The sequence below is a fragment of the Panthera leo genome, chromosome D4 (assembly GCF_018350215.1).
Source record: "Panthera leo isolate Ple1 chromosome D4, P.leo_Ple1_pat1.1, whole genome shotgun sequence".
Lineage (NCBI taxonomy): Eukaryota > Metazoa > Chordata > Mammalia > Carnivora > Felidae > Panthera > Panthera leo.
The window spans coordinates 8,614,504-8,641,675 of NC_056691.1; the positions used below are offsets into that span (position 1 = coordinate 8,614,504).

The window sequence follows — 27,172 nt, forward strand, 5'->3', positions numbered from 1 at the left end:
TGGATAAAAGAGATCTAGGCTCCAGATCCCTGAACTCTCATAATTATTATTGTCCCTAGATTCTGGTTCGTCAAAGACCTTTCCAAGAAAAGTTGTCAAGGAAGGTGGACCTAAAATCACACCTAAGAACTTCGAGAAATGTGCCACAAAACCCGGGAAAAAAGGTGTAAAGCAGTTCAAAAATAAGCAGCAAGGGGATAAAATACCAAAGAACAAATTCCAGCAGGCAAATAAATTCAACAGGAAGAGAAAATTCCAGGCGGATGGTAAAAGTGATGGTAAGCACTGGTTCCTTGAGCATCGTCTTTGTGGACTGTGGACACCATTGTGCCATTGGTAGAGACCTTCCATTCTTGTTCCTTGATAGGCAGCGTTTGGGGTGGGGAGTACGTGGGGTTAGATAAACACCAGAAAGCACCTTCCCTGGGCACAGTTGTCTTCTGGTGCTTGGAGTGCCTAATCTCCTAGGCCCTTGCTCAGTTATCCTGGCCATGGAGTTCAGCTGAGCTGTGATAGCTTTCTGCAGTAGAACCTCAGTGAAACGTCCCTTTCTGTAGGCCAGATTTTACTGATTGATTGAGTGGTTCAACCAAGAAACATGTGAGTTTTCTACTCACCTTGCCAGGAGATGGGGACGAAAAAGTGTAACAATCAGTAAGGGTATAGGCCCCGAATAAGCAACATAGAAGCTTAAAGAACCAGTGTGTTTCAGCTCAGTATCTCCCTTGGCTAAGGATGCCTTGGTCAACAGGAGGCGTGTAGAGCCTGCCCTCTGGGAGCTTGGGCCCGTCTAACAGAGTCCGCCCACCTGGTGGCTTGGATCTGGTGCACGGTTCTGGAGACGGGGCACGGCCATCGTAGTGGACACATGGCAGGTTGAGACTCAGGACCAGCTGCTGACTGCTGAAAGCGTTGGCAGGGCTCCTGTGCCCCTTGAAACAAATCGTTCTCTTCGTCGTTATGTTCGAGGGATGGTTCCTCACCCAGAGCTCTGCTGGCTGTTGTTCAGGGCGAACCCCCCCCCCCCCACCTTCCTCCACTTGTGCGTGGTTTGGTCCTGGCCTCAGACAAGCTGTTCCCGGATGTCATGTGCTGACAGATGTGCACCCTTCTCTGCAGCATCACGAGGATCTCCAGTGTCCTCATTCTCTTCACCATGGCAGCTCCTAATACGGCTCCTTTGCTGCCAGCTGAGACCACTGCGGGGAGCCTTCTGAGTCTGGTGTCCCAGCCCGGGTCCTGGCTCTGCTCTGTGGAGCACTGCTCACCGGGGGACAGGAGGTGGGGACAGATGTGGAGGACCGCCCACGAGGGGGACGGGGAGGTGGGGACAGAAGAAGGAAGGGAAATCCCATTGTTTCTCATTCGGCTGGCAGGATCTCTTTATGCTCCAGCACGCATGTTTTCTCTCCATCCCTGTCTCTTCATCCTTCTCTCCACCCTGCCCGCCCCCCCTCCCCCCCAGCTGCTGTTTCTCGTAGCCTCTCTAGCAGGTGCTAAGTCTGTTTCCCTGCTAGAGTTCTCGCCACCGCATTTTGAACACGTGCCTGCTCACGTGAAGACCTGTGGCCCTGGTGCCTTCTGCTGTGGGAGATCGGCTCCTGACTCTGATTGGGTTTTCTCATGTTTTTATATCGGCAACTGAGGGAGGTTGGGTGCCAGAGATCCCGGAAGTTGTGAACGTGTGTTGCAACCTAGTGTGGCAGGTGTCAAGGGCGCCCAGAGCTTTGTGGAATTACACGAGCTCCGGAGCAGCCCTTGCCTTCTTCTATACAGTGCACCTAGTATGAATGGGAAATGCGCCCGCTCTTTCCTGTCATCTCTGATTACCAGGCAGGGAACAAATAAGTAAACAGTAAAGGAAATAATTAAATACATTGTCGTAAATTGTACGGGCCGTTAAAAATTACTACAAATTACGTTCTTGAGAAATAATTTCGTTTCATGGAAGAATGCTTACAGTATAATAATGTTGAAATGAAGCAGTAAGATCTGGAATTTTTAAAGATGAATATAAAACAGGCATAGGGAAATGGCAAGAAGAAAATAGAAGTTGCCGGCCAATGTGTAGGTTTTGAGGTGATAGGATGTTGTTGCATTTTCTAGGTGTTTTATAAATGAGTGCATTTTCCAATCCGAGAAGGGGAGAGGTTTAGAAGTCAGTAATTCTCCAAAGGGTTCTTTGTAGGACACTCGCGTAAATAATACCCGTTTTATTAAATTGTTCTTTGTTAGGCCTTATGGGGTTTTTTGATTCAGTTGATAAGTTCCTTAGATTTTGAAGGAAACGAAATACTCATTGGAAGATACAAGATTTACAGAGCATTACTCTGGAGAAGACTTAGAAATTTTGATTATGCGTAGGTCTGAGTAAGAGGGAGCAGGGCAGGAAGTTTGAGAGTGGTCTCTCGGGTTCCCACTGGTTCTACCACTTAGGATGTGCCTGACCTTGGACAAGGAACGGAACTATTTAGTGCCTTTGTTTCCCTGATGGGAAAAAGGGCATATTAATAGTGTTCTCCTCACAGCATTGTTGTAAAAGTTCAAAGGTACATAACAACCCTCAGAGTACTGAGAATGTTAATAATTTTTCCCCCCTTAGTTTGGACTGAATTTTGTTTACATTAAGAATTGATTATACCTGAAGTCCAATGATTGTGGTGTTTTAAAGTAGAATTTTTATTTTATAATTGAAAAAGAAGCTTAACCCTTTTCAGTTCCTTTTATAGTCCTTTTGGTTTTGTTTTTTTCTTAATAGGTGTCTTGTTAAGAATCGGTACAAAGCTGGTGACCGAATGGTTGATTGGTTTCAACTAAATTTACAATGTATAAACTGGTCCGAAAGTGAAGGAAAGTATAAGTTTACGGGGAACGACGTTTTTCCCCTTTTAGTTTTTACAAGGAGTGTTGATCCCGATAAGTGATTGCCCCGTCTACCTGACTGGTAGTGGTTTGTGGCACTTGGAACTAATGTAATTGAAAATAATTTCTTTACTGACCAGAATCAGCGTCCAAGAAACCGAAGTGGGATGACTTCAAAAAGAAGAAGAAGGAACTGAAACAGAGCAGACAACTCAGTGATAAAACCAACTATGACATCGTTGTTCGTGCGAAGCAGATTTGGGAGACCTTACGACGGTAGTGCCACCTGACGGCCTCTTCGTTAGTCCTTCTGAGAGGGTGGAGGGGTGTGGGCACCCCTTGTTCATAGCGAGATGTCCTAAGGTAACTGCGTGGCGCTTGGGATATTCGCGGAGAACCCAGCGCTCCAGGAGAGACCTTGGTATCAGATGTCTGCCCAACGGCACACACATGTGGAATCCATAGGATGATGTCACATATGTTTATGAAAACATATGAGAATTAGAATGGGTTGGAAATTTCTTCCTGGGAGAGTTCTGAGAAAATGAAGGACAATTTCCTACCAGCTAGGTTTTGAGATACTTAAGTCTTTGGTCTCTTGGACTTGTTTTATTGTTTTCTTGACATTTGAGGTTTGGGCCGTGAAGATGTAAGCTGATCATAAAATTATACCTTGTGACATGAGTTCTTGTCTTTGAGAAAATCACCTTTCTCCGGTTGCTCTGGAATAGTAATTTTCACCTCGGAGGTCTGCTGCCTCCGGAGAGAAAAATCCCTCTAACTGGGCGAATGTACCCTGGTGTGGTTTTTAGTTTCTTGTGTTGGAAATAACGTCTTTACTTCAGCCGTGATTCCTCCTCCTTTATTCTCGTTTGTAGAAAAGACTGTGACAAAGAAAAGAGAGTCAAGTTGATGGGTGATTTGCAGAAGCTGATTCAAGGGAAGATTAAAACAGTAAGTAGGGCAGGCTGGTAATGGCATTTGTAACAACTGAAACCAGCCCGCTCTCAGTAAAGGCTGGGTGACCGTTCACGATAGGCGCGATATGGTTTTAAATGTATTTGGCCCCAAATTTCAAATACCTTTTATGATACCGAGTAAATAAAACCTTTCGTAGTGAGGGACCTTACTCCTGGGGAGTTAGTAAAATATCAATGATCTTTTAAAAATTCATTTTCAAAAATTTTACTTAAAGTAAATCAACGAGCCTGGCATGGGTCTCGAACTCACAAACCATGAGTTCATGACCTGAGCCGAAACCAAGAGTCAGACACTTAACTGAGCCATCCAGGCACCCTGAAAAGTTGTTGTATTTCATATACCACCTCCGCCCCCCTCAAAACTACTGGATAAATCAGATCCTCACTGCAGGACTCGTGGATCAATAAGCATAAATAATCAGTTATGCAAAATGATTCTTTCCTGTGCCATGTTATTTGCTTATTTTAATGTTTACTTTCTAGAGAGAGAGAAAGAGAGACAGTGTGAGCAGGGGAGGGGCAGAGAGAGAGGGAGACACTGAATCTGAAGCAGGCTCTAGGCTCTGAGCTATCAGCGCAGAGCCCGTTGGCGGGGCTCGAACCCAGGAATCGCAAGATCATGATCTGAGCTGAAGTCAGATGCTTAACCAACTGAGCCACCTGGGCGCCCCACCAGTCTACTTTAATAGTGCTTTTTATTTGTTGCTCATTCTGGCTTTAAAATTTTTTAGTTCCAACAAGTCAAAAAATGACTTGCTACTCGTGTAGCAAGGCTTTTAGATCAGTCTTCTATCTATACCTTATGTTGCCAAGGCCAGACATTCTTAGATCACTTACGTAAACAGAAAAATCACAGAATAATAAAATTTTTGAATTGGAAAATTTCCTTTAGGCAAAGTAACTTTCAGAGCCGTGAGAAATAATAGTATGTATAACCATTAAAGAGGTTTGGTTTGATTTGCTTTGTTTTTAATTATAATGATAGGAATCTTGCAAGATGGTTAAATCTGTCCCAGTGTTGGACGGTAAGCGGCAGAACCAAGGAATGGCATTTTGTACAATTAAAACGAGCATTTCTGCTCCCGAGTAACCTAGGTTTGATTTTGTCCATGAAGACCCTCCCTCGTTCCGGGGAAGGAAAGTAGCAAAACAGAAGTGCTGGATAGAACTCTTCGGAGAGATCCTTCTAACAGCCCGAACTGTCTTCCCTGCAGATGGCATTTGCTCATGACTCTACTCGTGTGATCCAGTGTTACATTCAGTATGGTAACGAAGAACAGCGAAAACAGGCTTTTGAGGAGCTGCGAGGTAGGTTTCTTCTGTTAGAGATTAATCGTGATGCTTTACAGTAAGTCACTTTCTCTGGAGATACCTGGGACTGCCCTGGAAAATCATCCTTGTTGAGGGGAAGCAATGTGTTCTCTGCAGGACTTCTTTTTGTTTCTATGGGTTCTTTGCGTGGGGCGAGTAAGAGAGTTGTTTGTTCCCAGGATTGTGTGTTTACACAGTTCTCTGATACTGGAGGGCTGACGTGAGCTTGTCAGCTCATGATAATGTATTTTGTTTTTCAGATGATTTTGTCCAATTGAGTAAAGCTAAGTATTCCAGAAATATTGTTAAGAAATTTCTCATGTACGGGTGAGTTTTGTTTATAACATATATTGTCGTTAGTCTTATAAGGCGTGGACAACACTTGGGCACTTGGTCTGGGATCATAATCACCAGCCCGGGGCAGATGCTTGTCGTGTTGCTGGGGAGCATGGTGTGAAAAACAATTATCCAAGTAATGTGAATGATGATACTGCCTTCTCCACTCTTATTTTGACGTCCTGGAAGAAGAGAAATTGAATGATTAGCTTAGAACTCATTACCCGCATTTAGAAGGTGCAGGGCTGGGAGGGGAAGGGGAGGAGGCCCGGCGGGGTCAGTAGGTTAGGGAACGTCCAGATGGGAACACTTCCTAAAGTAGCTGGAATTGCAGCTTGCCCTGACTTCTCTGTTTGAGCACCATGTGCCCAGATGTGCTAACCATAGAAAAGTTCAGTTGACAGAATTTTCAAAAGATGTGTTTCTGCCTATAATTATCAGCTGCTTGATCATGTTAGAATGTAACGTAAATACTTATAATGATGTCCTTTTTTTTTTTTTTTAGTTTGTTTATTTTGAGAGAGACAGAGACAGCACAAGTGGGGAGGGGCAGAGAGAGGGAGAGAGAGAATCCCAAGCAGGCTCCATAGCATTGGCATGGAGCCCTGTGTGGGGCTTGAACCCATGAAGCTTCGAGATCATGACCTGAGCTAAAATTAAGAGTCAGACGCTTAACTGACTGAGCCACCCAGGCGCCCTGAAGTCCTGTTTCAATTAGACAATCCTGTTTCCTGGCCTCTTGGTCTTTCACCTTCCCTTTCTGTCCGTCTCCCCTACTTTTTCATGCCGAACAGTTTAATATGGGCTCCTGGCGCTAGGAACAGAGTGCTGGCCACAGTTCTCTGTGCATTTAAGTCATTCACCTCTCACCTCGACCATGTTCTGTCTGTGACATGACCAAAGAAGCTGAGTCACAGAATTCAAGTAACTTGCTCAGGATCTTTCAGCTGCTTGGCAAAGTCAGGTCTCAGCGGCCAGGAGCAAGTTGGCTCCTGAGCAGGCTGGGAGCTGGGGGAGGGGGGAGAGGACAAGGCCAATAAGGGAAAATGGCGGGGGGGGGGGGGGGGGGGGGGGGTAGGACGAGGCGGGTGGCTCTCCTGCCCCAGGTGGGCCGCCCCGCGTTCTAACGGGCCGGTTTCAGGAGAAGTTGGGTTTTGTGGCCGCCCCACTTCCTCCTCCTGTCGCCGATGTTCTCCCGCCATCCCCGGCTTTAGGAGTAAGCCGCAGATTGCAGAGATCATGAGAAGTTTCAAAGGGCACGTGAGGAAGATGCTGCGGCACGCGGAGGCATCCTCCATCGTGGAGTACGCGTACAATGACAGGGCCGTCTTGGAGCAGAGGAACATGCTGACGGAGGAGCTCTACGGGAACACGTTTCAGCTCTACAAGGTGACCTTCCAGAACATTCTCGCTGGCGCTTTTACTTTTTCCGTGTGCCGTTCCTGACCTTCCAGTGCCCTGGTCTCAGAAAGTTCTATTTTTGCTTTGTCTGGTCCATTAAGAGACTCTCCTACCCTTCGTTCTCTTGGATTATTTTGTCTCTGGTGCGATGAGCAAATGATCAGACTTCCATTTCCCTTTCTTCCGGGGCACGATGTCTGAATCCCCTTTAAATTAGACTGCACTGTTCCTCTCTCCCGAGTTCCCTGCGTAATGCTTCAGGACATCCGTTTCTGCTGGACTGAGGTAGAGGTCTCTTTCATAGCTAGCAGAGTTTTGTAACCACCCCCTAACCAGCTCGGGCTCACGTGTATCGGGCTCCCTGTAGCTGCCTTCTGTGTGTTGACTGTCCTTCTCTAGGTGGAATCCAGGGAGGAAAGGGAGTAGAGAGAACCAGCCTTGGGCACGGTACAGGGTTGAATCCATTAGAGGCCAATAAGGGGACTAGGACGATGAAAGGGTCTCTTTCAGACCTTGGGACCTAAATGCGCCCATCTCTCTCCAGAGATTGCTTCCCCCAGTCAGGTCCAGCTCCTAGCTCGTTTCTTTTGTAACTGTCACTCTGGGAATATCCATGGTGGCAAGAATTTGTGAGCTGACTACCTGATCTTACGATGAAGTACGTGCTAGGTAAGGTGCCTGTTGACTGGCTGAGTTGGACGGTTGTTTAAATACGTTGATGGGTGTATAGAGTGGGAACCAGAAAATCAGGTTACTCTGTGAGGGTATCTACAGCGGGGCGTTCGTTATGTGAATATGGGAAATCGGAAATTTATATTGAGTTTATTTAAAATAACTATAATTGATTTGTCTTTGCTGTGATGTTGAAGAAACTCGATTAAATTTAAAGGAGTTTGATTTTTTTTTTTTTTCTCATTGCAGTCTACGGATCACCCAACTCTGGACAAAGTATTAGAGGTACAGCCCGAAAAGCTAGAGCTTATCATGGATGAAATGAAGCAGATTCTAACTCCAATGGCCCAAAAGTAAGAAAGCTGTTTTTGTCTTTTCTTAACAGATGGCATTCGAAGGAAGAAATTGTTCTATAACCCTTGCAGAGGAAAGGTAGATAGTTACCCAAATAGATTCAATTATTTGAATTGGATCATAAAACTTAAATGCTCAGGCATATGGCCTCCCTGGAGTTTGTACCACAGTGGAGTGGTTAAGGGGTATCCTTTGCGACCCAAACTGCCTGGTTGTGAATCCTGGTGCCCCCCTCAATTATTAGCTGTGACGTTGAATAACTTAACCTCTGTGTGCCTCAGTTTCCACATCTACAAGATTTGGGATAATAGTAGTGCATGTTCCGAGGAGGATTATGAAGATTAAATGGGTTAATATTTCCAAAACACTCAGAAGCAGTGCTTTGCCCATAAGGGCCGCACGTGTTTGCCAGCTGCGTAGATACTTCTTATCAGCTCTAGGTCTTTGGTGCCTTGACCGTGAGCCTCCACCGTACGTCTGAATTCAGACGTGTCTCGCTAAGAAGCTTAGATCGATGCGGTGTTGTTGAGGTCACTGATACTGTTCCCTTCTATTCACGTTTTAATTGTGCTAGGATTATTTTATGGAACTAAGCGTTGTGAAGGGCGCTTGACAGAAAGAAAATAGCTATAAAAAAATAGATGCACATAGGGATTCCTAATCACAAGTCCATTGTTGGGTAAGAAAATGTAGATGTCCTTGTTGAAGATGGGAGAAAGTTATTTGGAATGATGATTTCCTCTAGAGATACTAGACATTTGTGCTCTGGTTTTGGTTCTAGTGGACGACACTAAAAGATTTTTATCATCTAAAAGTTTGTTGTTTGTTGTTGTTGTTGTTGTCGTCGTTTTTAATTCTTAGTGTATTACTGAAAAGATGCACTCTGTCTTGTGACAGACAACATTTTCTAAAACCATTTTACTTGCTTTGATTATTTTAGGACGACTGAGGTTATCTGTGTCCCTATTATTGTAGTGCCAGATCTGACATATTCTCTTCTCCTTGTCTGTCTTTCAGGGAAGCTGTGATTAAGCACTCATTGGTGCATAAAGTATTCTTGGACTTCTTTACCTACGCACCTGCCAAGCTAAGATCAGTAAGTTCTTGCCTTTAGTTTTTTACCAAACATAGAGGAAGAGCCACATTAAAATGTAAAACACTGCTTTAATGGACATTGTCTTTTGGAAATTTTAAAGAGTTGTTTCCTTATTTAGAGAAGATAAGGCACTAAACTCCCTTTGAACGAGTCTACCAATTCCCTTTAGATATTTGCCAGAAGACTGTGGAATTGACTGTAGTTTTATGAATTTTGTTGGGTTTTTATATTTTAATTATAAGCCAGATACTTACTTTAATTATAAGCCGGTCCTCCAGCTAACCACACTGAAAATTAACGGATAGATACTCGGCATTCAAGTAGTTTGAAATTCACCGTGCTGATACAAAATTCACGTCGATGTGAAAAGGTTAGGGGAGGACATTCATGTAAAACTAAATGGACCATGAGAGACTGGACCTCATATGATAGAAGGTAAGGAACAGAGAGGGAAGGTAATTTGTACTGCCCTTCAGGTCAGCGATGGGAATACAAATGAGAATTCATCATTTACTTCCCTGAACTTTGCTTGCCTCATCAAACCGTGACCACATTGCCCACTCGTCCTCATTTTATTAGTAAGGGGTAACTAAAATAATAACCCTGACTGCTTTTTAACAAATACGCCAGATTAAACATTCATAGGAATTTTGACCCTCTCACAAGTTGGCATAGAGAAGAGAATTTTCCAAGAGTAAGCTGCTCACCTCAGCTTGTGGTTCAACGACTGTAGCAGGTGCTGCTTCGCTTTTGGGGATTTCTCTCTTTTCTGCAGGGCACAGTATCTCACAGTCCTGGATATTTTAAGGCGGGACAGTACTTTGAGATATGAGAATATGAGCACTGGCATATAGTCAGTGGTGGGAAATCTTTGTCATTATTATTTATTTTTTAGTGTTGAATGTATTAATCACAGAACATCATTAGGAACTTGGTGTGAATGTACAGTAATGGGACAAATCTTCCCTGGCCCTGGGGGCATTAACTCTCTAACTGGATAGCTTTGAATAGATTCATAAGTTTAGATATGTAAGCTGAGCGCTGTATTTCTGGGACCCATCCTGGGATAAGATTACAAAATCGTTACGGATGAAATCACGTATTTCTTATTGAAGAAAATAGTCTCTTTCCTGGTTGGAGACTTTGTATATGTTTTACTTATTTAATATAAATTTTTAAGTCGGGAACAGACTAACGTGGGGCCTAGCAGAACTGTCGGAACTCACTTACCTCTATGTGCTAGGCTTCCCAGATACAATTAAGAAATTAGGTACATTGACCATACAGAAAGATTAAAAATACACTAAATTACCTTGTAAGACATTAATAACTGGGATTTTACTAAAGGGGTCATTGATAAATGAGGACCTAGTCTAACAGACTCATTATTCTTAGGGAAATATCAGTTGAGTGTCTTTACGGTGAATTACGAAAATGATTTCTAGAAGTAATCCAGTGACAGACTGAAAAAGAGAAACTTTTTCAGCCCAAATTAGTGTTTTGTTTTCTGCTCATTACACACACGACCGTTTTAGGGAAGAATATTGTATCTTTTTTATCTGGCTTTACTATTAAAAACTCCCTCCTTCTACAGCCACTTCGTAGCTTTATTTCTCTTGAAAAATCTTTTAGAATATACAACACACATATATACTTATCTGAATAGATATTGGTAAAACTCCTCGGGTATTTTAATAGAAATCGTGTACCACCGGTATTCACTGCCCTCGATGGCGAAAAAGAGGTGTAGTTTGAAAAGGTTGTGTTTTCTGCACGCATCTCTATACAATTAAAAATGAAATTGTTCTCCACCTCTACTCTTTGTGATTCTCTGTGTATAACTGGTTCTCAGTAGAAGATTTTAAAAAGGCAGGAGGCAAGAACAAAATAAAGCCGTAGTGGCGTTTGTTCCCCAGGAAATGATCGAAGCCATCCGCGAGGCGGTAATATACCTGGCACACACACACGATGGCGCCAGAGTGGCCATGCACTGCCTGTGGCACGGCACGCCCAAGGTGAGTGTGTCGCTCGTGGCTTGAACTGCCTTCCCCTCCACTTTCCCGCTCCTTTGGTCTTTGCTCTGATGTGTATCAACATTATCTCTGCAAAGTTGAGCCTCAGGGCCTCCCAGGAATTGGATTTTCTTAGGGCCTAGTGTTTCTCTGTTGGAGTTTTCATTAAAGTACAAAAAGCTTGAGTTGTCTTTATTTGGGAAGGGACCTGTCAAGCAGGTAGAAACAATATATATATATACCTGTGTAGAAGTTTTGGTACCTGTCAGGTTCTTTGATTCCTCATTCAGTGATCTTAGTGGGGGAGGGAGAGGCAGGAGGAGGTGATGAACACGCGAGATGATGCTCTCGTGGGTGTTCGGTACTTTGAGGGATGAGGTAAAGATCCGTGTTAGTTGCAGGAGTTTAACACGAAATGATCCACATTTCCTTGATCAGTATTGTAATCAGTATTGATTTGTCTTGTAAAAGTGTTGTGCTTTGCCCACTTTTTAAATGAATACCACTTGAGTTTCTGGTGAACCAATAAGTATTGAATACCGTCTGTATGCTGCACCCTTACGCATTTCCAGTCAGTTCACACGCTGAAAGAGATCTCTCTGTTCTCCCTGTAAAAGAAGGTATTTCCACTGGGTTTGCCTCACAGCTAATAACTTTAGGGTTCCGTACTTGGGTCACGATGGATTGTCACGTACAGGTCTAATAGGATTGGAATAGCTCTGGAAGGACTTAAAGTATACTGCCGTTTTTTTGGTTCTGGCCACATACCTGTTTTCACTCATGAGAAAAGTGTACCAGACTGGTGGAAATTTAGCATTCTAGACATTTTTGGCCATGTAGTTTTTAATCCATAACTACAAGTTGTAAGACAAATTAACTTTTCTCTTTTAAGGACAGGAAAGTGATTGTGAAAACAATGAAGACTTACGTTGAAAAGGTGGCTAATGTAAGTATAAGAAAAGTACAATTTCTGTTATTTTTTGTTTGCTTTTTGTCTTTTTACTTTTAATGAAATGAAATCACGTCTATTGTAGAAAATTTGAAAACGTCAGAAAATTGCCAACAAGAAAACTATTCATTATTTTAGTACAATCTCTTTCTGTGCATCTGTCTTTTTATGGCATTAAGTTTATACTAAATGAGATTTCTCCTTTTTGCATTTAATTTCATACTGTGACAACTTTCCATTTTTATTAGATATTTTTGAAGACCTGATATTTAACTTCTTTAATGAATCTGTCCATTTATGTTATTAAACGTGGAAATTACTGTCTAGAATAAATTTGTAAAGTCAGCAGAGAAAATTCCAGTTGTTAAGTTTTGTAGTTCTTTGGAACCCTTTGGAGATGCTATAAAAGCTCTCCTCATGAAATCATAGAGGGTATGAAAAGTTTTTTCCAGAGAGATTAATCGCCTCGAACGATAGTATTTCCATGTATTTAAATACTTACTAGTTTTCCATAGTATTTCTAGAATATACATAGTAGCAAACATGTGTTAAAGCTTCTGATTTACTGGGGAACTAAAATTGGCCACAACAACTGTATCCTATGAAAAATGCAAAGAGAACTCCTAGCAGCTGGTGGCCACTTTGGACACCGATAAATTGGCGCTCTGTGCCTATGGACGATCGCAGCTGGAGACCGGGGAGGGAGTATAAGGCCATGTAAGGCAGCTAACTTTTCTGTAACAAAATGAAAGAAAAGATTCTCTAGTGAGTTGTTTCCAACATAGGAGATTTTACTATTTGTTTTTCATCGTGAAGTAAATCTTCTAACATTTTAATTTGAATATTTTAAATTAGAAATGAGTAAAAACCAAATGTTAGTAGAAAATTCTGAAAGGTATTAATAGTAAAAGACATTTCTTTTCTTTTCTTTTCTTTTCTTTTCTTTTCTTTTCTTTTCTTTTCTTTTCTTTTCTTTTCTTTTCTTTTCTTTTTGAGAGAGAGAGTGAGGGGAGGGAGGGACAGAGAGAGAATCCTAAGCAGGCTCTGTCCTGTCAGTGTAGAACCCGATGCAGGGCTCGAACCCACAGACCATGAGTTCATGACCTGAGCTGAAATCTAGAGTCTAATGCTTACCCGACTGAGCCACCCAGGTAGCCCCAAAAGTAAAACACATTCTTAAATAATAAAATTAGATTTGTTTTAATTTTACAGTTGCATAAACAGCTTTGGGGTTTTTGTTTTTGTTTTGTTTTGGAGAACCTGATCCCAGCAAGGCATTATGATGGTAACAAGAAATGGACAGCGCAGTGCCTTTTTTATCTCACGGAGTTGCTTCTAAAGAGAGGAGATAAACTAGTAACTACCCATGGATTTAATTTATGGTTATTTAGACATGCTTAATTTTCCACGTATGGGGGGATTCTTGACATACTCGATTATTTCAGTCCTTTTACATGTATAAAGACTTACCATCTTGTGGCCTGGCCTGTGGTCTGTCACAGGATCTTGAGGAGAGTTTGTTTTGTGGAATTGGTGAGTGTGGTATTCCATAAATGTCACATCAGGGTGGTTGATAGCGTTGTTCATATCATCAGTGTTTTTTCTGATCTGTTTCTCCTTGGCTGCTTCCATCAGGTGCTGAGAAAAGTGTATTAAAAATCTCCAGCTGTAATTGTAGAGGTGTCTTTTTGTCACTGAAGTTCTGTTCCAGTTTCTTTTGTATTCACCCAGAGATACTGTGTATGTGGGCATGCTTCTGTGTGTGGGACTTAAAAAATCAGAGACTGGTGGTTGTGTGCTGTGTACACATTGTTATGCTTTGTTTGCTTCTCTTAATTCACCTCAGGGTCCTTTTCTTTCTTTTTTTTTTTTTAATGTTTATTTATTTTTGAGACAGAGAGAGACAGAGCATGAATGGGGGAGGGGCAGAGAGAGAGAGACACAGAATTGGAAGCAGGCTCCAGGCTCTGAGCCATCAGCCCAGAGCCTGACGCGGGGCTCGAACTCACGAACCGTGAGATCGTGACCTGAGCTGAAGTCAGACGCTCAACCAACTGAGCCACCCAGGCGCCCCACGGTCCTTTTATTTCTACACACACACACACACACACACACACACACACACACACACACACACACTTTTTACCTCCCTTGTTCTTTTTCATGACCGGTTAGTGTTTCATTATAGGACTTCCATAACTCAGTTAACCAGGCCCTACTGTGGGATACTTGGGTAGTTTCTAGTTTTTTGTTATTTCTAGTAGTGCTAAAGAACATGCCCTTTGTGCCTTTGCAGAAGATAAATGCCTGGAGATAGAATTGCTAGATCTGAAAGTATGTGCATTTAAAGTTTTTATGAATGTTGTCACTTGGCTTTTCAAAGAAGTCGAATGACTGCACGTTCTCATCAGTGACCAGCACGCCTGTTTTTCTCAAACCTTTGTCAAGTTAGTATATTAGCAAGAGTTTTCACTTTTGCCTATACGATAGGTGGAAAATGGTATTTCGTTGTTTTAATTATTGTCCTTAATTAATGAGTATTATTTCCTGTGCTTAAAGCCAGCTGTCCCATGTTTTCTGTGAACTATGTTCTTTGCCCATTTTTAGTAGTGTTGGTCTTTATGGTAACGATGTTAGACTTTGTCAGTTTTCTCCAGTTTTTTCTTTTTTAATGTTTAGTTATTTTGAGAAAGAGTGTGTGTGTGAGCAAGGGAGAGGGGTAGAAAGAGAGGGAGAGAGAATCTTAATCAGGCTTCACGCTCAGCATGGAGCCCTATATGGGGCTCGATCTCATGGCTGTGAGATCGTGACCCTGAGCTAAAATTAAGAGTCAGAAGCTTAACCCACGGGGTCACCCAGGCGTCCCTCTTTGGTTAGTTTCTAACTGAAACATTATTACCTGCCATGTTCTTTATATGTGGCTCTGAATGAGTATTTTCAGAAGTCACATACCCTCTCCAAGTAAAAATGATTGATATCATTACCTAGGACACAAAAAGAATATGCCACAAGCTGTGAAAACGCTTTTTTTCATAAAGTAGAAGTTCTTAAACTTTGGAACAGTGTCAGCATCGCGGAAGTAATTCTCTTATTCCAAGAGGTGACCTTTAAGTCACCACGGACATGTTTTGATCTTGTGCTGCTATATTAAAAGCGGTTATTTTTACCTAATTCTCATATTCATTATATAAATATATTTTTTTAGTTTATTTTTTTAGTGTTTCTATTCTAATTAAACAGGATTATTTTAAAGAAATTAGACAATAGGGGCACCGCCGTGGCTCAGTGGGTTGAGCATCGGACTTCGGCTCAGGTCATGATCTCGCAGTTTGTGAGTTCGAGCCCTCTGTCGGGCTCTGTGCTGACAGCTCGGAGCCTGGAGCCTGCTTTGGATTCTGTGTCTCCCTCTCCTCATGCTCTGTCTCTCTGTCTCAAAAATAAATAAACGTTAAAAAAAAAGAAAGAAATTAGACAATATACAAAAGAAGATGAAACTATTACAGTGTCCTTCCTTCCAGGATTTTCTATGTACACATGTGTATTTTGTATCTTATGTGTGATTATATCTGAGTTTATATACTTTCTTTTTCATGATTGAAATTATATATACGTAGTTCTACATTCTTGGGGTTTTTTCCCACTTCCACTTGAACTTTTTGAGTTTAATTTCAAGTAGTAATTTATTAACAGGATACTTATTTTTGAGAGGTGTTACATCCTGGTTAAAAAACAAGTGAGTCTTGCCTATTTGATACTGAAGAATGTGCTTTTGCTTTTCTTTGCTGCTTGTAATCAACCTAGAATATCATTAACTAGATCCTGATAAGAGAGGAAGTTCCTTTGAATGGCTTTTATCTGTCTTGTTTCTATCACTTTAGATAGTCGTTGGGTTGATAATCTTTATAAAGTGACTCCAAGTATACTAAAGGGGAGAGGCCATACATGTTTCTAACCTTTCCTGGCTTCCCTTTCTTACAGGGCCAGTACTCCCATTTGGTCTTATTGGCGGCATTTGATTGTATTGATGATACCAAGCTTGTGAAGCAGATAATCATATCAGTGAGTAATTAATTCTGATGGTCTTGGATAGAACTTAAATTTGTGGCTGTGTCAGTTTGACTTCATACCTATAAGTGTAAAGACCTGGAAGTGTGCTTTCTGCCAGTATTTTGTTCGTTTTATTTATTAATTTGTTTGTTTAGTATTTCATTTGTTTTTCTGATTTTAATAAGGTATAGTTGACACATAACATTATGTAAATTTAAGGAATACATTGTGTTGATTTGAGATACTCATTCATTGCAAAATGATTACCACCAAGTTTTTATTTATTTTTTTAGTTGACTCAGTTAAGTCTGTTTTGGACACTTGCTTCTTTCCTGTATAAAACAACAATATTGTAACTTGATATTAATAATATTATTTTAAATTTGCAAAAGACTGGTTAAATTAGGATAACATGGCTGTCAGACCACAGGACATGCTAAATGAAAAATGAGCAACACAGTGCTCGGGTTTGCTCAGAAATTCATTGCCATAGTAATTCTGCAGTTAGTCAGGAACCCACAGGGAGCGGATGCCCATGACCTTTCTCTCCTTCCTTTGGAGGAATGACCTGTGCACAATTACCCAACTTATCAGTGCCCCTTCCTGGATGGAGCTGATAAAACTCCCTCAATCGCGATCGATACTCCTCAGAGCTTCCGTGAAAGCTTTGTCGGAGTCCCATTAAAAATTCTCAGGAAATTCCTTTTCCTTTCAGCAGTTCCTTGTAGCCTGGTCCAGCAACCACGAAGTGGTAATAAAGAAATGCAGTTCATCTAACCCTAAGTTTGCCTTCAGGAAAACGAAGTCGTCCTTTTGGCATTCCGCGATGCCTGCCTCTTTTTCTGACTTCTGACTATGTGATCCTTTCTTCCCTTCCCTTCCTTTCTTTCTAGTGCATAAACGGTGTGGGGTACATGACAGAGGTCACGGGGGTAGGGATAAGCAGTATAGACTTGGATCACACGAACCTTTGTTTCATAAATACAGGTGGGGCCCTTCGGCCAATCTTAGTGACAAAAGCAGCTTCTCCCTTGTGGACGTTCAGAAAGAGACTTTACCTGTTGGCATGCGGTGGTGCTGTGGCCTCTCTGTGCAGCCGGTCTGGACCGGTAGAGCTGGTGTAGTAGAAAAAAGGGACCAGCTGGTCCAGGGGTAGATGCCAGCTGTCGGTCCCAGTGTGTGTGAATTTCTCATGCCCTCGCTGTCATGTTGCGACTTTCCCCTTGACTGCTTTAAGATTGCGATGACTTTCTTTGGGGTAGGATTGTGGGAAGAAACAAGTTGGCAAGACTTTCATGTCACAAACTGAGTATTTTGGCACGTTCCTTGTGACTTTATTACCCTTTTGACTCCAATCAATAATGATTGTTTTTCATTCCGGTGACAGAGATGTGAGGCCATAAATTGGCAAAATGAATAAAGTTGTTTCACGAAAATGGAAACAGGCTGGGCTATTGAAAGTTCGCTTTTGTTTTAATATTTTCACAACTGCAATTTGCATAAGTGTTCCAAATGGATTTCAAGAGAGGCCAGACTCCCTTCAGGATTTGCCTCCATTGTCTGCTAGATTAATTTTTGCCCAAGCATTCATCCCACTTAGAAGTTGCTTGTGAAACAGTGTTGATTCCTTGTGCTTACCGGTTTGATTCCCACAACTACTTAAGCTACATTCCTGATGACTTGCTCATACTTGGGGCAGCTTTCCCTGAGCGTGGCCTCATGTGCTGAACTCTTGCTTCTAACTGACGAAACTGTGTATCCTTACGCTCTGTTATAGCTGGCGACGGAACTCGGGAATGCCGATACCACCACGAAACCTGGTGTGGCGTTCAGTGCTTTTCACAAATACCCAAGAAAGCGTAGCGTGGCCACTAAGCATTCTTCTGTTCAGGGGTAACCAGACTTCCTGAAACGTCAGGTTGAAACCACAGCCCGGTCATCTGAGCCTTCCTCTTTCTCCACCTGCTTCACTTTCCAAAATAAACACGCTTCTAAAATTGATCCGTTTTTACCCTGGAATCGTGGGTGTGGTGCGGCTGCTTTGACGGCACGTTCCTCTGAAAAGGACGTGGGCAAACCGGCCAGTTGCTGTTTGAAAGTGAAGAAGTATTGATGCGTACTTTAAAATATATTATCTTCTAAATGTACACAAAGGTACAAAGGATGACGCAGCAGACACCCAGCCTCCCAGCATCTGACCAGAAGTAAAGCCTGACAGGCACACTGAAGTTCGAGCCTTTTGTGGACCTGTCCTGTGTATCCCACCCTCCCCCATACCCACTGGGATGAATTCTCTGTTGTTTGGGAGCCTTGCCCTTTCACTGTATGTAAATCTATATGGTACTGGTTTGCATGTTTACAGATTCTCCATAAACGATGCCTTGTCTGTTTTTTTCTGCACCTTGCTTTTTTCTTTTGGCATTGCCTTTGTGCGATTCAGGAGGGGTCGGCAAGTTTTTCATAAAGGGCCAGATTGTAATTATTTTAGGATTTGTGACCCACTTTATGATCTCTCTTCCCTAGTCTTGGTTTTTTTGTGTGTTTTGTTTTGTCTTTGTCTTTAACGACCCTTCAAAATATGAAAACCACTCTTATCTCCTTGGATATGTGAAAGCAAGCTGCAGGTTGGATTTGACCCACGGGCCATGGCTTGCCCGCCCTGTTCTAAATCCCTGATTTTCAGTGCCAAATAGTATTGTACTATGAGTAGAATAATTTTTCCAGTTTTCTGTTGGAGACTTAGATTGTTTATCATTTTAAAAATACTTCAGTTCTCTTTAGATTTTGCTATCCCACGTGATTTTATGAGCATTCGTGTAGGTCTCCATGTTTTTCTAAGGCGTTTACGTAGCAGAATGGATGGGTTGCCAGGTACCCTGCACAGATGTTTACAAAGAGTCACGTGTGGTATTTGCCACCCAGACACCACAAAACCTGTTGCATTATGCAGTGCTTTTAAAAATAGCCAAGACAGCTTAGTGTTACTAAGCATTCTGTTCACAGTAACTGGCTTTCCTGAAATGTCAGGTGGAAGTCACAGCCTACGCTCTCCTTTTTTATGACCAAGCCCCAGTTCAGTCTCTAGACAGCGCTCTCTGCTCTCCACATCCTTGCAGTTTGTCCTTGCTCTCCATCCATTCATTCAGCGGTTAATCATGATGTGACCCGGGGCTCACAGAGTCAGACGCGTTCACAGACCAGGAGGGCACATGAGGAGCCCGGCCGGGTGGGGGGGGGTGGGCTATGGGGAAAGGAGGAGGGAGCTGCCAGCTTCTAGGAACTTGAGCTCCATAGGGATAGAGGCTCCTGGTTTCGTGTTCTTTTTCTTTCTTTTTTTTCTATTTAATTGCAGTACAATACATATAATATCAAACTTAACCATCTTAACCTTTCCCTGTGTTTTTGCATAGTTTTTTTTTTTTATTGAAGTAAAGTTGGCATACAATATTATATTAGTTTCAGGTGTATAGCATAATGATTCCACAGTTATTTACATTCCTCAGTGCTCCTCATGGTGATGCGTCCCCATTGGTCCCCAACAAGGTCATGACAATATTGTTGACTCTGTACCCTATGCTGTACTTTACAGCCCTGTGACTTACTCATTATAAAACACAAAATAAACATCAGAAATATACTCAAATACAAAGAACAAACTGGTGATGAGTGACCTTTACACTTCTCCTGCAAGTCACTTCACTCGTGTAAACCTTGGGCTTCTTATTAGTGAAATGGAAGGAGCCCTAGTACCTCTATCAAGGTGCTGTGAAGAGTATTGAAGATGAAGGGTGTTCTGCTCACAGCACTGGCTCCGGTTCCTGGTAAGCTCTTAACAAGTGTTAGCTTCTGTTGGTGATCACAGGAAGCACCATACACTTTTGCGCAGATAATGAGGGAAGCTTGGGATCTTAAAAAGAGAACCGTGGCTCTTGCGTGGAATCTGGAGCTGGCATTGCCAATGGCTGGGTCACAGATTTGGTAGCGTTGTCATCTCCTCGATGACCAACTTCATCTTTGGCTCGGTTCCTTGCATTAAATTACTAACCTCACTGTAATCAGTAGTTACTTAAGAGATCAGAACATCTAAGAATAAATTATCTCACGGAGAATTCCTTTCCATGGAGTCAGAGCCCTGCCACTGTCCTCGGGCAGGTCACCTGTCCCGTTTATGGGTTCCTCATCTGAAAACCTCGAGTGTTGGACTGAATTCTTTCTGTGGCCCCAGCCACTTCTGCAGAAATCCCTGCTGCTCAAACACGTATGGCTTTGAATATCTATTAGGGCTTGTTGCAAGAAATAGGAATGTTGGGGTAGGGGGGGAACGATTTTTTTCTGTTGCAGATTCTCTCTTAAGAATACAGGAATTTTTTCACAGTGACTTTCCTGTCTGAAAACATCAGGGCACTTATACAGGAGCTTAGTTGGGGTGGGGATGACATTGCCTTTGTTACTTAAATTCAGACAACTAGAAAAGGAGATTATTGTTCTTGGTTAGTTGATTGGAAATGTCATAGAGTGTAATTATTTGTAACTGCTCCGTGGAGTCTTTCTGCATTTATTTCCTTCCCCGCCCATTTTTGTTTTCAATGCAATCCTTAAACAGCCTTCGTTTGCCATGAATAAGCAGCTAACTTTAAAAGCCTTTATTCACTTGTGCGATTTAACAGAGTTCCTTTATCTGTCTTCACATACATCTCAGTGGGGAAATTCTAATAAGAATGTTCTTCATCGATGCTGATGCTGCATTTAAAGCAGCTGCAAATTGACTGTATCTGCTCAGTGACCCCAGCAAGCGGTGTCCCTAGTAATAGTGGCCTAAGAACTATTGGTCATGGTGAATGAAGAGAAGTCCGTTAAATATTTTTTTTAAGTCCTTGAGCTCGGTCACTTATATAAATGGATTTGTTCAGTAATGCTAGTCACAGTGCAGACTCTAGTCTGTGTTCTGAGTATAAATCCTTGTGCTTTAATGACATGATTTCAAACTTAGCTCCACATTTTCTTTTACGTACATTGGGAAAAATAGTGGAGAATGTACCCTTCTGTACCGCTTGGATTTCAAGTGCACATTATTTTAAGCACCTAGATTCATTTTTTGTGTCTTTGATTTCACAGGAAATTATTAGTTCCTTGCCTAACATAATAAATGACAAATACGGAAGGAAGGTCCTCTTGTATTTACTGAGCCCCAGAGATCCTGCACACACAGTGCGGGAAATTATTGAGGTTCTGCAGAGAGGAGATGGGAACGCACACAGGTAAGAATAGTACAGAGGCTTGAGCCCTTTGTTTTCTGGTGTGGTTGCTTATTTTGAGTAGCTTACATTTCCAGAAATCTCCTCACGCATGCATATCCTCTATTGTGCTTCTCTAAAACTTGGAAGGTGAATCCCATTTTTAAGCCTGTGATTTTGGCAGATTCTTTAAAGTTTTTATCTAGAAAAGGAGATAAATGTATTGTGCCAAAAGAATGCCTCTGAGTGCCTGGCACAGAGTAGGCATTCATTGTGTGGTCCGTTTTGGTTTTGCTGCATTTATTTGTTTTAAACTGGAGCAGTTATTTTTGTTTTTGTTTTTTTAATTTTACTTATTTTTTTTTTAGCTCTGGTATGGCTATCATACAGTGTTATTTTAGTTTCAGGGGTACAATATAGTGATTCAGCAGTTCTATACATTCTTCAGTGCTCATCATCGTAAGTGTGTTCTTCACCTATTTCATCCACTCCCGTCCCCGCCTCCCCTCTGGGTAGGTAACCATCAGTTTGTTTCCTATAGGTGAGAGTCTGTTTTTTGGTTTGTCTCTCTCTCTTGTTTTTTCTTAGTTGATTTGATTTATTTCTTAAATTCTGCATATGAGTGCCATCATATGTTATTTTATTTGTCTTTCTCGGACTTATTTCACTTAGCATTATACTCTGTGACTCCATGTTGGTGCACATGGCAAGATTTTATTCTTTTTATGGCTGGGCAACATTCCATTGTCTCTATCCACCACATCTTCTTTGTCCATTCATCTATTGATGGATACTTGAGCTGCTTCCATAGTTTGGCTATTATAAATAACGCTGCAATAAACATAGGGATGTATTTATCTTTTCAAATTAGTGTTTTCGTACTCGTTGGGTATATACCCATTAGTGGAATCACTGGATCATACGATAACTCTGTTTGTAATTTTTTGAGGAACCTCTGTACTCTTTTCCACAGTGGCTGCACCAGTTTGCATTCCCACCAACAGGGTTCCTTTTTCTCGACATCCTCACCAGCACTTACTGTTTCTTGTGTTTCTGATTTTAGCCATTCTGACAGGTGTGAGGTGATATCGTCGTTTTAGATTTGCGTTTCCCTAATGATTAGTGATGTTGAGCATCATTTCATGTGCCTGTTGTCTTTCTGTAGGTCTTCTTTGGAGAAATGTCTGTTCATGTCTTTTGCCCTTTTTTAATTTGATTCTTTGTTTCTCTGGTGTTGAGTTGTGCAAGTTCTTTATATGTTTTGGATACTAACCCCTTATCAGATATGTCACTGGCAAATAACTCCTTCCATTCCGTAGACTGTCTTTTAGTTTTGTTGATTGTTTCCTTTGCTGTGCAGAAGCTTTTTCTTTTCATGTAGCCCTGGTAGTTTATTTTTGTTTGCATTTCCCTTGCCTCAAGAGACATATCTAGAAAGATGTTGCTCTGGCCGATGTCAGAGAAACTACTGCCTGTGCTCTCTTCTAGGATTTTTATGGTTTCAGGTGTCCAGTTTAGGTTCTTAACCTATTTTTAGTTTATTTTTGTGTATGATATGAGAAAGTGGTCCAGTTTCATTCTTTTGCATATAGCTGTCCAGTTTCGCAATATCTTTGTTGAAGAGACTGTCATTGTCCCATTGCATATTCTTGCCTTGCAATCCTTTGTTGAAGATTAATTGACCGTATAATTGTGGGTTCATTTCTAGGCTCTCTCTTCTGTTCCGTTGTTCTATGTATCTGTTTTCTGTGCCTGTGCCATACTGTTTTGATTCTACAGCTTTATAGTATATCTTGAAATCTGGGATTGTGATACCTCCAGTTGTGTTCTGTTTCAAGATTGCTTTGGTTATTCAGGGTCTTTTGTAGTTCCATACAAATTTTAGGATTATTTCTTCAAGTTCTGGGGAAAATGCTATTGGTATTTTGGTAGGGATTACATTAAATCTGTAGATTGCTTTGGGTAGCCTGGCCATTTTAACAATTTTTGTTCTTCTAATCCATGAGCATGAAATGGTTTTTCCATTTGTTTGTGTCTTCAGTTTCTTTCAGCAGTGTTTTATAGTTTTCAGAGTATAGGTCTTTCACTACCTTGCTCAAGTTTATTCCTACATATTCTTTTTGGTACAATTGTAAATGGAGTTTTTTTCCTTAATTTCTCTTTCTGCTACTTCATTATTAGTGTATAGAAATGCAGTGGATTTCTGATTGTTAATTTTGTATCCTGTGACCCTAACTCATTTATCCGTTTTGGTAGTTCTTTGCTAGAGTCTTTAGGGTTTACTCTGTATCGTATCATGTCCTCTGCGAACAGTGACAGTTACACGTCTTCCTTACCAATTTAGATTCCTTTTATTTCTTTAGTGTTGTCTCATTGCTGTGGCTAGGACTTCCAGTACTCTTGAATAAAAGTGCTGAGCGTGGACATCCTTGTCTTATTCCTGATCTTAGGGAAAAGCTGTTTTTCATCATTGATGATGAGGTTAGCTGTGGGTTTTTGTTATATATGGCCTTTATTATCTTGAGGTATGTTCCCTCTAAACCTGCTTTGTTGAGGGTTTCTATCATGAACGGATGTTGTATTTTGTCACATCTTTTTTCTGCATCTATTGAAACATCTTTTCTCTTGTTGATGCATTATTTTGATTGATTTGTGAATATTGAACCACCCTTGCATCCCAAGAATAAATCCCACTTGATTGTGGTGAATGTTTTTTTAGTGTATTATTGGATTTGATTTGCTATTTTGTGGAGTGTTTTTGCATCTGTGTTCATCAGAGATAATTGGCCTGTGATTCTCTGTATTTTTCTGTAGTGCCTTTATCTGGTTTGGTATCAGAGTAATGCTGGCCTCATACAATGAATTTAGAAGCGTTCCTTCTTCTATTTTTTGGAGTAGTTTGAAAAGAATAGGTAGTTTTAACTCTTCATTAAATGTTTGGTAGAATTCACCTGTGAAGTCCTCTGGTCCTGAACTTGTGTTTGCTGGAAGTCTTTTGATCACGGCTTCAGTTTCATTGCTGGTAATCAGCCTGTTCAAATTTTCCGTTTCTTCCAGATTTAGTTTTGGAAGGTTCTATGTTTCTGGGAATTCATGCATTTCTTCTAACTTGTCCAATTTGTGGGCACACAAGTTTTTATACTATTATATTGTAACCCTGTGTATTTCTGTGGTGTCAGTTGTTATTTCTCGTTTTTCATTTCTGATTTTGTTTATTTGAGGCTGCCTAAAGGTTTATCAATTTTGTTCATCTTTTCAAAGAACAAGCTCCTGGTTTCATCTGTTTTATTGGGTTTTTTTAGTTTCTGTTGTGTTTATTTCTGCTCTGTTTATTATTTCCTTCTTTATACTGGTTTTGGGTTTTGTTTGTTGTTCTTATCTAGCTCCTTTAGGTGTAAAATTAAATTGTTGTTTTGAGATTTTTCTTGCTTCTTGAGGTATGCCTGTATTGCTGTATACTTCCCTCTTAGAACCACCTTTGCTGCATCTCGAAGATTTTGGATTGTTGTGTCTTCATTTTCATTTGTCTCCATGAATTTTTTTACTTCCTCTTTGATTTCTTAGTTGACTCATTCATTCTTTAGTAGCATGTTATTCAGCGTCCATCTGTTTGTGTTCTTTCCTGATTTTTTCGTGTGGTTGATTGCTAGTTTCATAGCATTGTGGTCAGAAAAGATACATGGTATATGACATCAGTCTTTTTGAATTTGTTGAGACCTGTTTTGTGGCCTAATATGATGTATTAGGGAGACTATTCCATATAAATTTGAAAAGAATGTGTATTGTTTTAGGATGGAATGTTCTGAGTATATGTTAAATCCATCTGGTCTAAATTGTTATTCAAAGCCACTGTTTCCTTGTTGATTTGCTATTTAAATCATCTGTCTGTTAATGTAAATGGATTCTCAAAGTCCTCTATTGTTAATGTATTATCAATTTCCTTTATGTCTGTTATTAGCTGCTTTATGTATTTGAGTGCTTCCACATTGGGTGCATGGATATTTACAATTGCTATCTCTTCCTGTTGGATTGTCCCCTTTATAATTTTGCAGTATCCTTATGTGTCTCTTGTTACAGTCTTGTAAGTTTTAAAGTCTGTTTTGTCCAATACAGGTATTGCCACCCCAGCTCTCTTTTTATTTCCATTTCGTTGATAAATGCTGTTCCATCCCTTTATTTTCATTGTGCATGTGTCTTTAGGTCTGAAATGAGTCTTGTAGGCAGCATATAGATGAATCTTTTTTTATCCGTTCTGTCACCCTATGTCTTTTGATTGGAGTGTTTCGTCCATTTGCGTCCAAAGTAAATATTGATAGGCACGTACTTATTGCCATTTTGTTACTTGCTTTATGATTGTTTTGTAGTTCTGTTCCTTCCCATTGCTCTTTTCTCTCACAGTTTGCTGGCTTTCTGTAGTGTGATATACTTGGATTCCTTTTTCTTTATTTTAGTCATATCTATTACCGGTTTTTAAATCGGGGTTATCATTAGGTTTATATATGACATCTTATGCATCTAGGAATCTGTTAAGTTGATGGTCACTTGAGGTTAAACCCATTCTAAAAGCACCAAATTGTTACTTTTCTCCTCTTTCCCTTCCTCGTTTTAGGCATGGTGTCATACTTTACATCCTTTTATTTTGTGACTCCCTCAACTGATTGGTATAAATATACTTAATTTTGCTGCCTTTATGTTTCCTACTTTTCTTACTCCTGCTTACGGTCTTTCCTTTTCACTCAGGGTGTGTCTCCTTTTGCATTTCTTGCAGGGCTGGTTTAGTGGTGATGAATTCCTTTAACTTTTGTTTGTCTGGGAAACTCTTAATCTCTCTATTCTGAATGATATCCTTGCTGGTTCGAGTATTGTTGGTAGCATGCCTCTCCCTTCTGGCATGCAGAGTTTCTGCTGAAAAATCAGCTGATAGCCTGAGGGGGCTTCCCTTGTATGTAAATGTTTTCTTTTCTCTTGTTTCTTTAAAAAGTCTCCGGCACGTTTTGCCATTTTAATTACCGTTTTGCCATTTTAATTACTGTGCATCTTGGTGTGGACCTCCTTGGGCTGATTTTGTTGAGGTTCACTCTGCCTCCTGGATCTGGGGATCTGTTTCCTTTGGGAGATTTGGGAAGTTTTGAGCTGTTAACCTCTGTAAGTAAGTTTTCTACCCCTTTTTCTGTCTCTTTTTCCAGGATCTTTATAATGCAAATATTATTACACTTGGTGATGTTGCTGATTCCCTTAATCTCTTTTCATTTCTCTTGTTGTTTGGCCCCTGTGTTAGTGGGCCAGTGTGGGGCCGCCTCGGGCTCGATTTGAGTCAGACCAGGTGTCTGCCACGGTGCAGTAGCCCCGACCTGCAGCAGTGCCTTCCCTGTGTTGTCCCCTGAGAAGCTTTCCCCGGGGCGGGACCCGCTGTCAGACCAGAGGTCTTCACCAAGACCCTGCTGGCGCTGCCTTGGACCCCGTGTGGTTAACTTCCCCTCTCCCCAGGGCGGGAGTCGCTGCGGAGTGGTGCCGGCCCCTGTCAGAGCTGCTCACACACAGCCTCAGCTTGTGGCCCTGCCTCAGATGGTCTCTGGGCCAAGAGCGTGTTGGAGGAGGGAGGTCTGCAAGAGGACAAGGCGTGGAGCTAGTCTGTTTGGGGGGGGGGGGGGGGCCGGAGCTGAGGCCTAGCCGGGAGGGCTGTGTCTGCAGAAGTGCTCAGAGATGGGGGGCGCTGTTAGCAAGTCAGGTGGACGGTGTTGCATGGGCACCGTTCCCACAGGGGTCCGTGTGCCTCGGCCAGGGGATGGGGGAGGGAAGTGGTGCCCTCCAGCTGCTTCTTTCCTGTAGAAGTCTCCCGAAGATCCCTGCCCCTCCATCCCAGGCTGTGAGCTTAGTAAATGGATTTCCCTCCCGCATATCCCGGGTGCTTTTCGAAC

The 27,172-nt window shown here is 41.6% G+C and overlaps 1 protein-coding gene across 1 annotated transcript in view; it reads left to right on the forward strand.

Moving 5' to 3' along the window:
* Positions 1 to 27,172, forward strand: part of PUM3 (pumilio RNA binding family member 3) — a 42,010-nt gene that overhangs the window by 5,449 nt on the left and 9,389 nt on the right. Inside the window, exons 3-14 of the mRNA XM_042913022.1 lie at positions 60 to 278; positions 3,003 to 3,138; positions 3,741 to 3,816; positions 5,057 to 5,150; positions 5,414 to 5,480; positions 6,704 to 6,878; positions 7,812 to 7,915; positions 8,934 to 9,012; positions 10,929 to 11,027; positions 11,917 to 11,970; positions 15,952 to 16,032; positions 21,136 to 21,278. Coding sequence (XP_042768956.1) covers positions 60 to 278; positions 3,003 to 3,138; positions 3,741 to 3,816; positions 5,057 to 5,150; positions 5,414 to 5,480; positions 6,704 to 6,878; positions 7,812 to 7,915; positions 8,934 to 9,012; positions 10,929 to 11,027; positions 11,917 to 11,970; positions 15,952 to 16,032; positions 21,136 to 21,278 — 1,327 coding nt within the window. The remainder of the gene's footprint in view (positions 1 to 59; positions 279 to 3,002; positions 3,139 to 3,740; positions 3,817 to 5,056; positions 5,151 to 5,413; positions 5,481 to 6,703; positions 6,879 to 7,811; positions 7,916 to 8,933; positions 9,013 to 10,928; positions 11,028 to 11,916; positions 11,971 to 15,951; positions 16,033 to 21,135; positions 21,279 to 27,172) is intronic.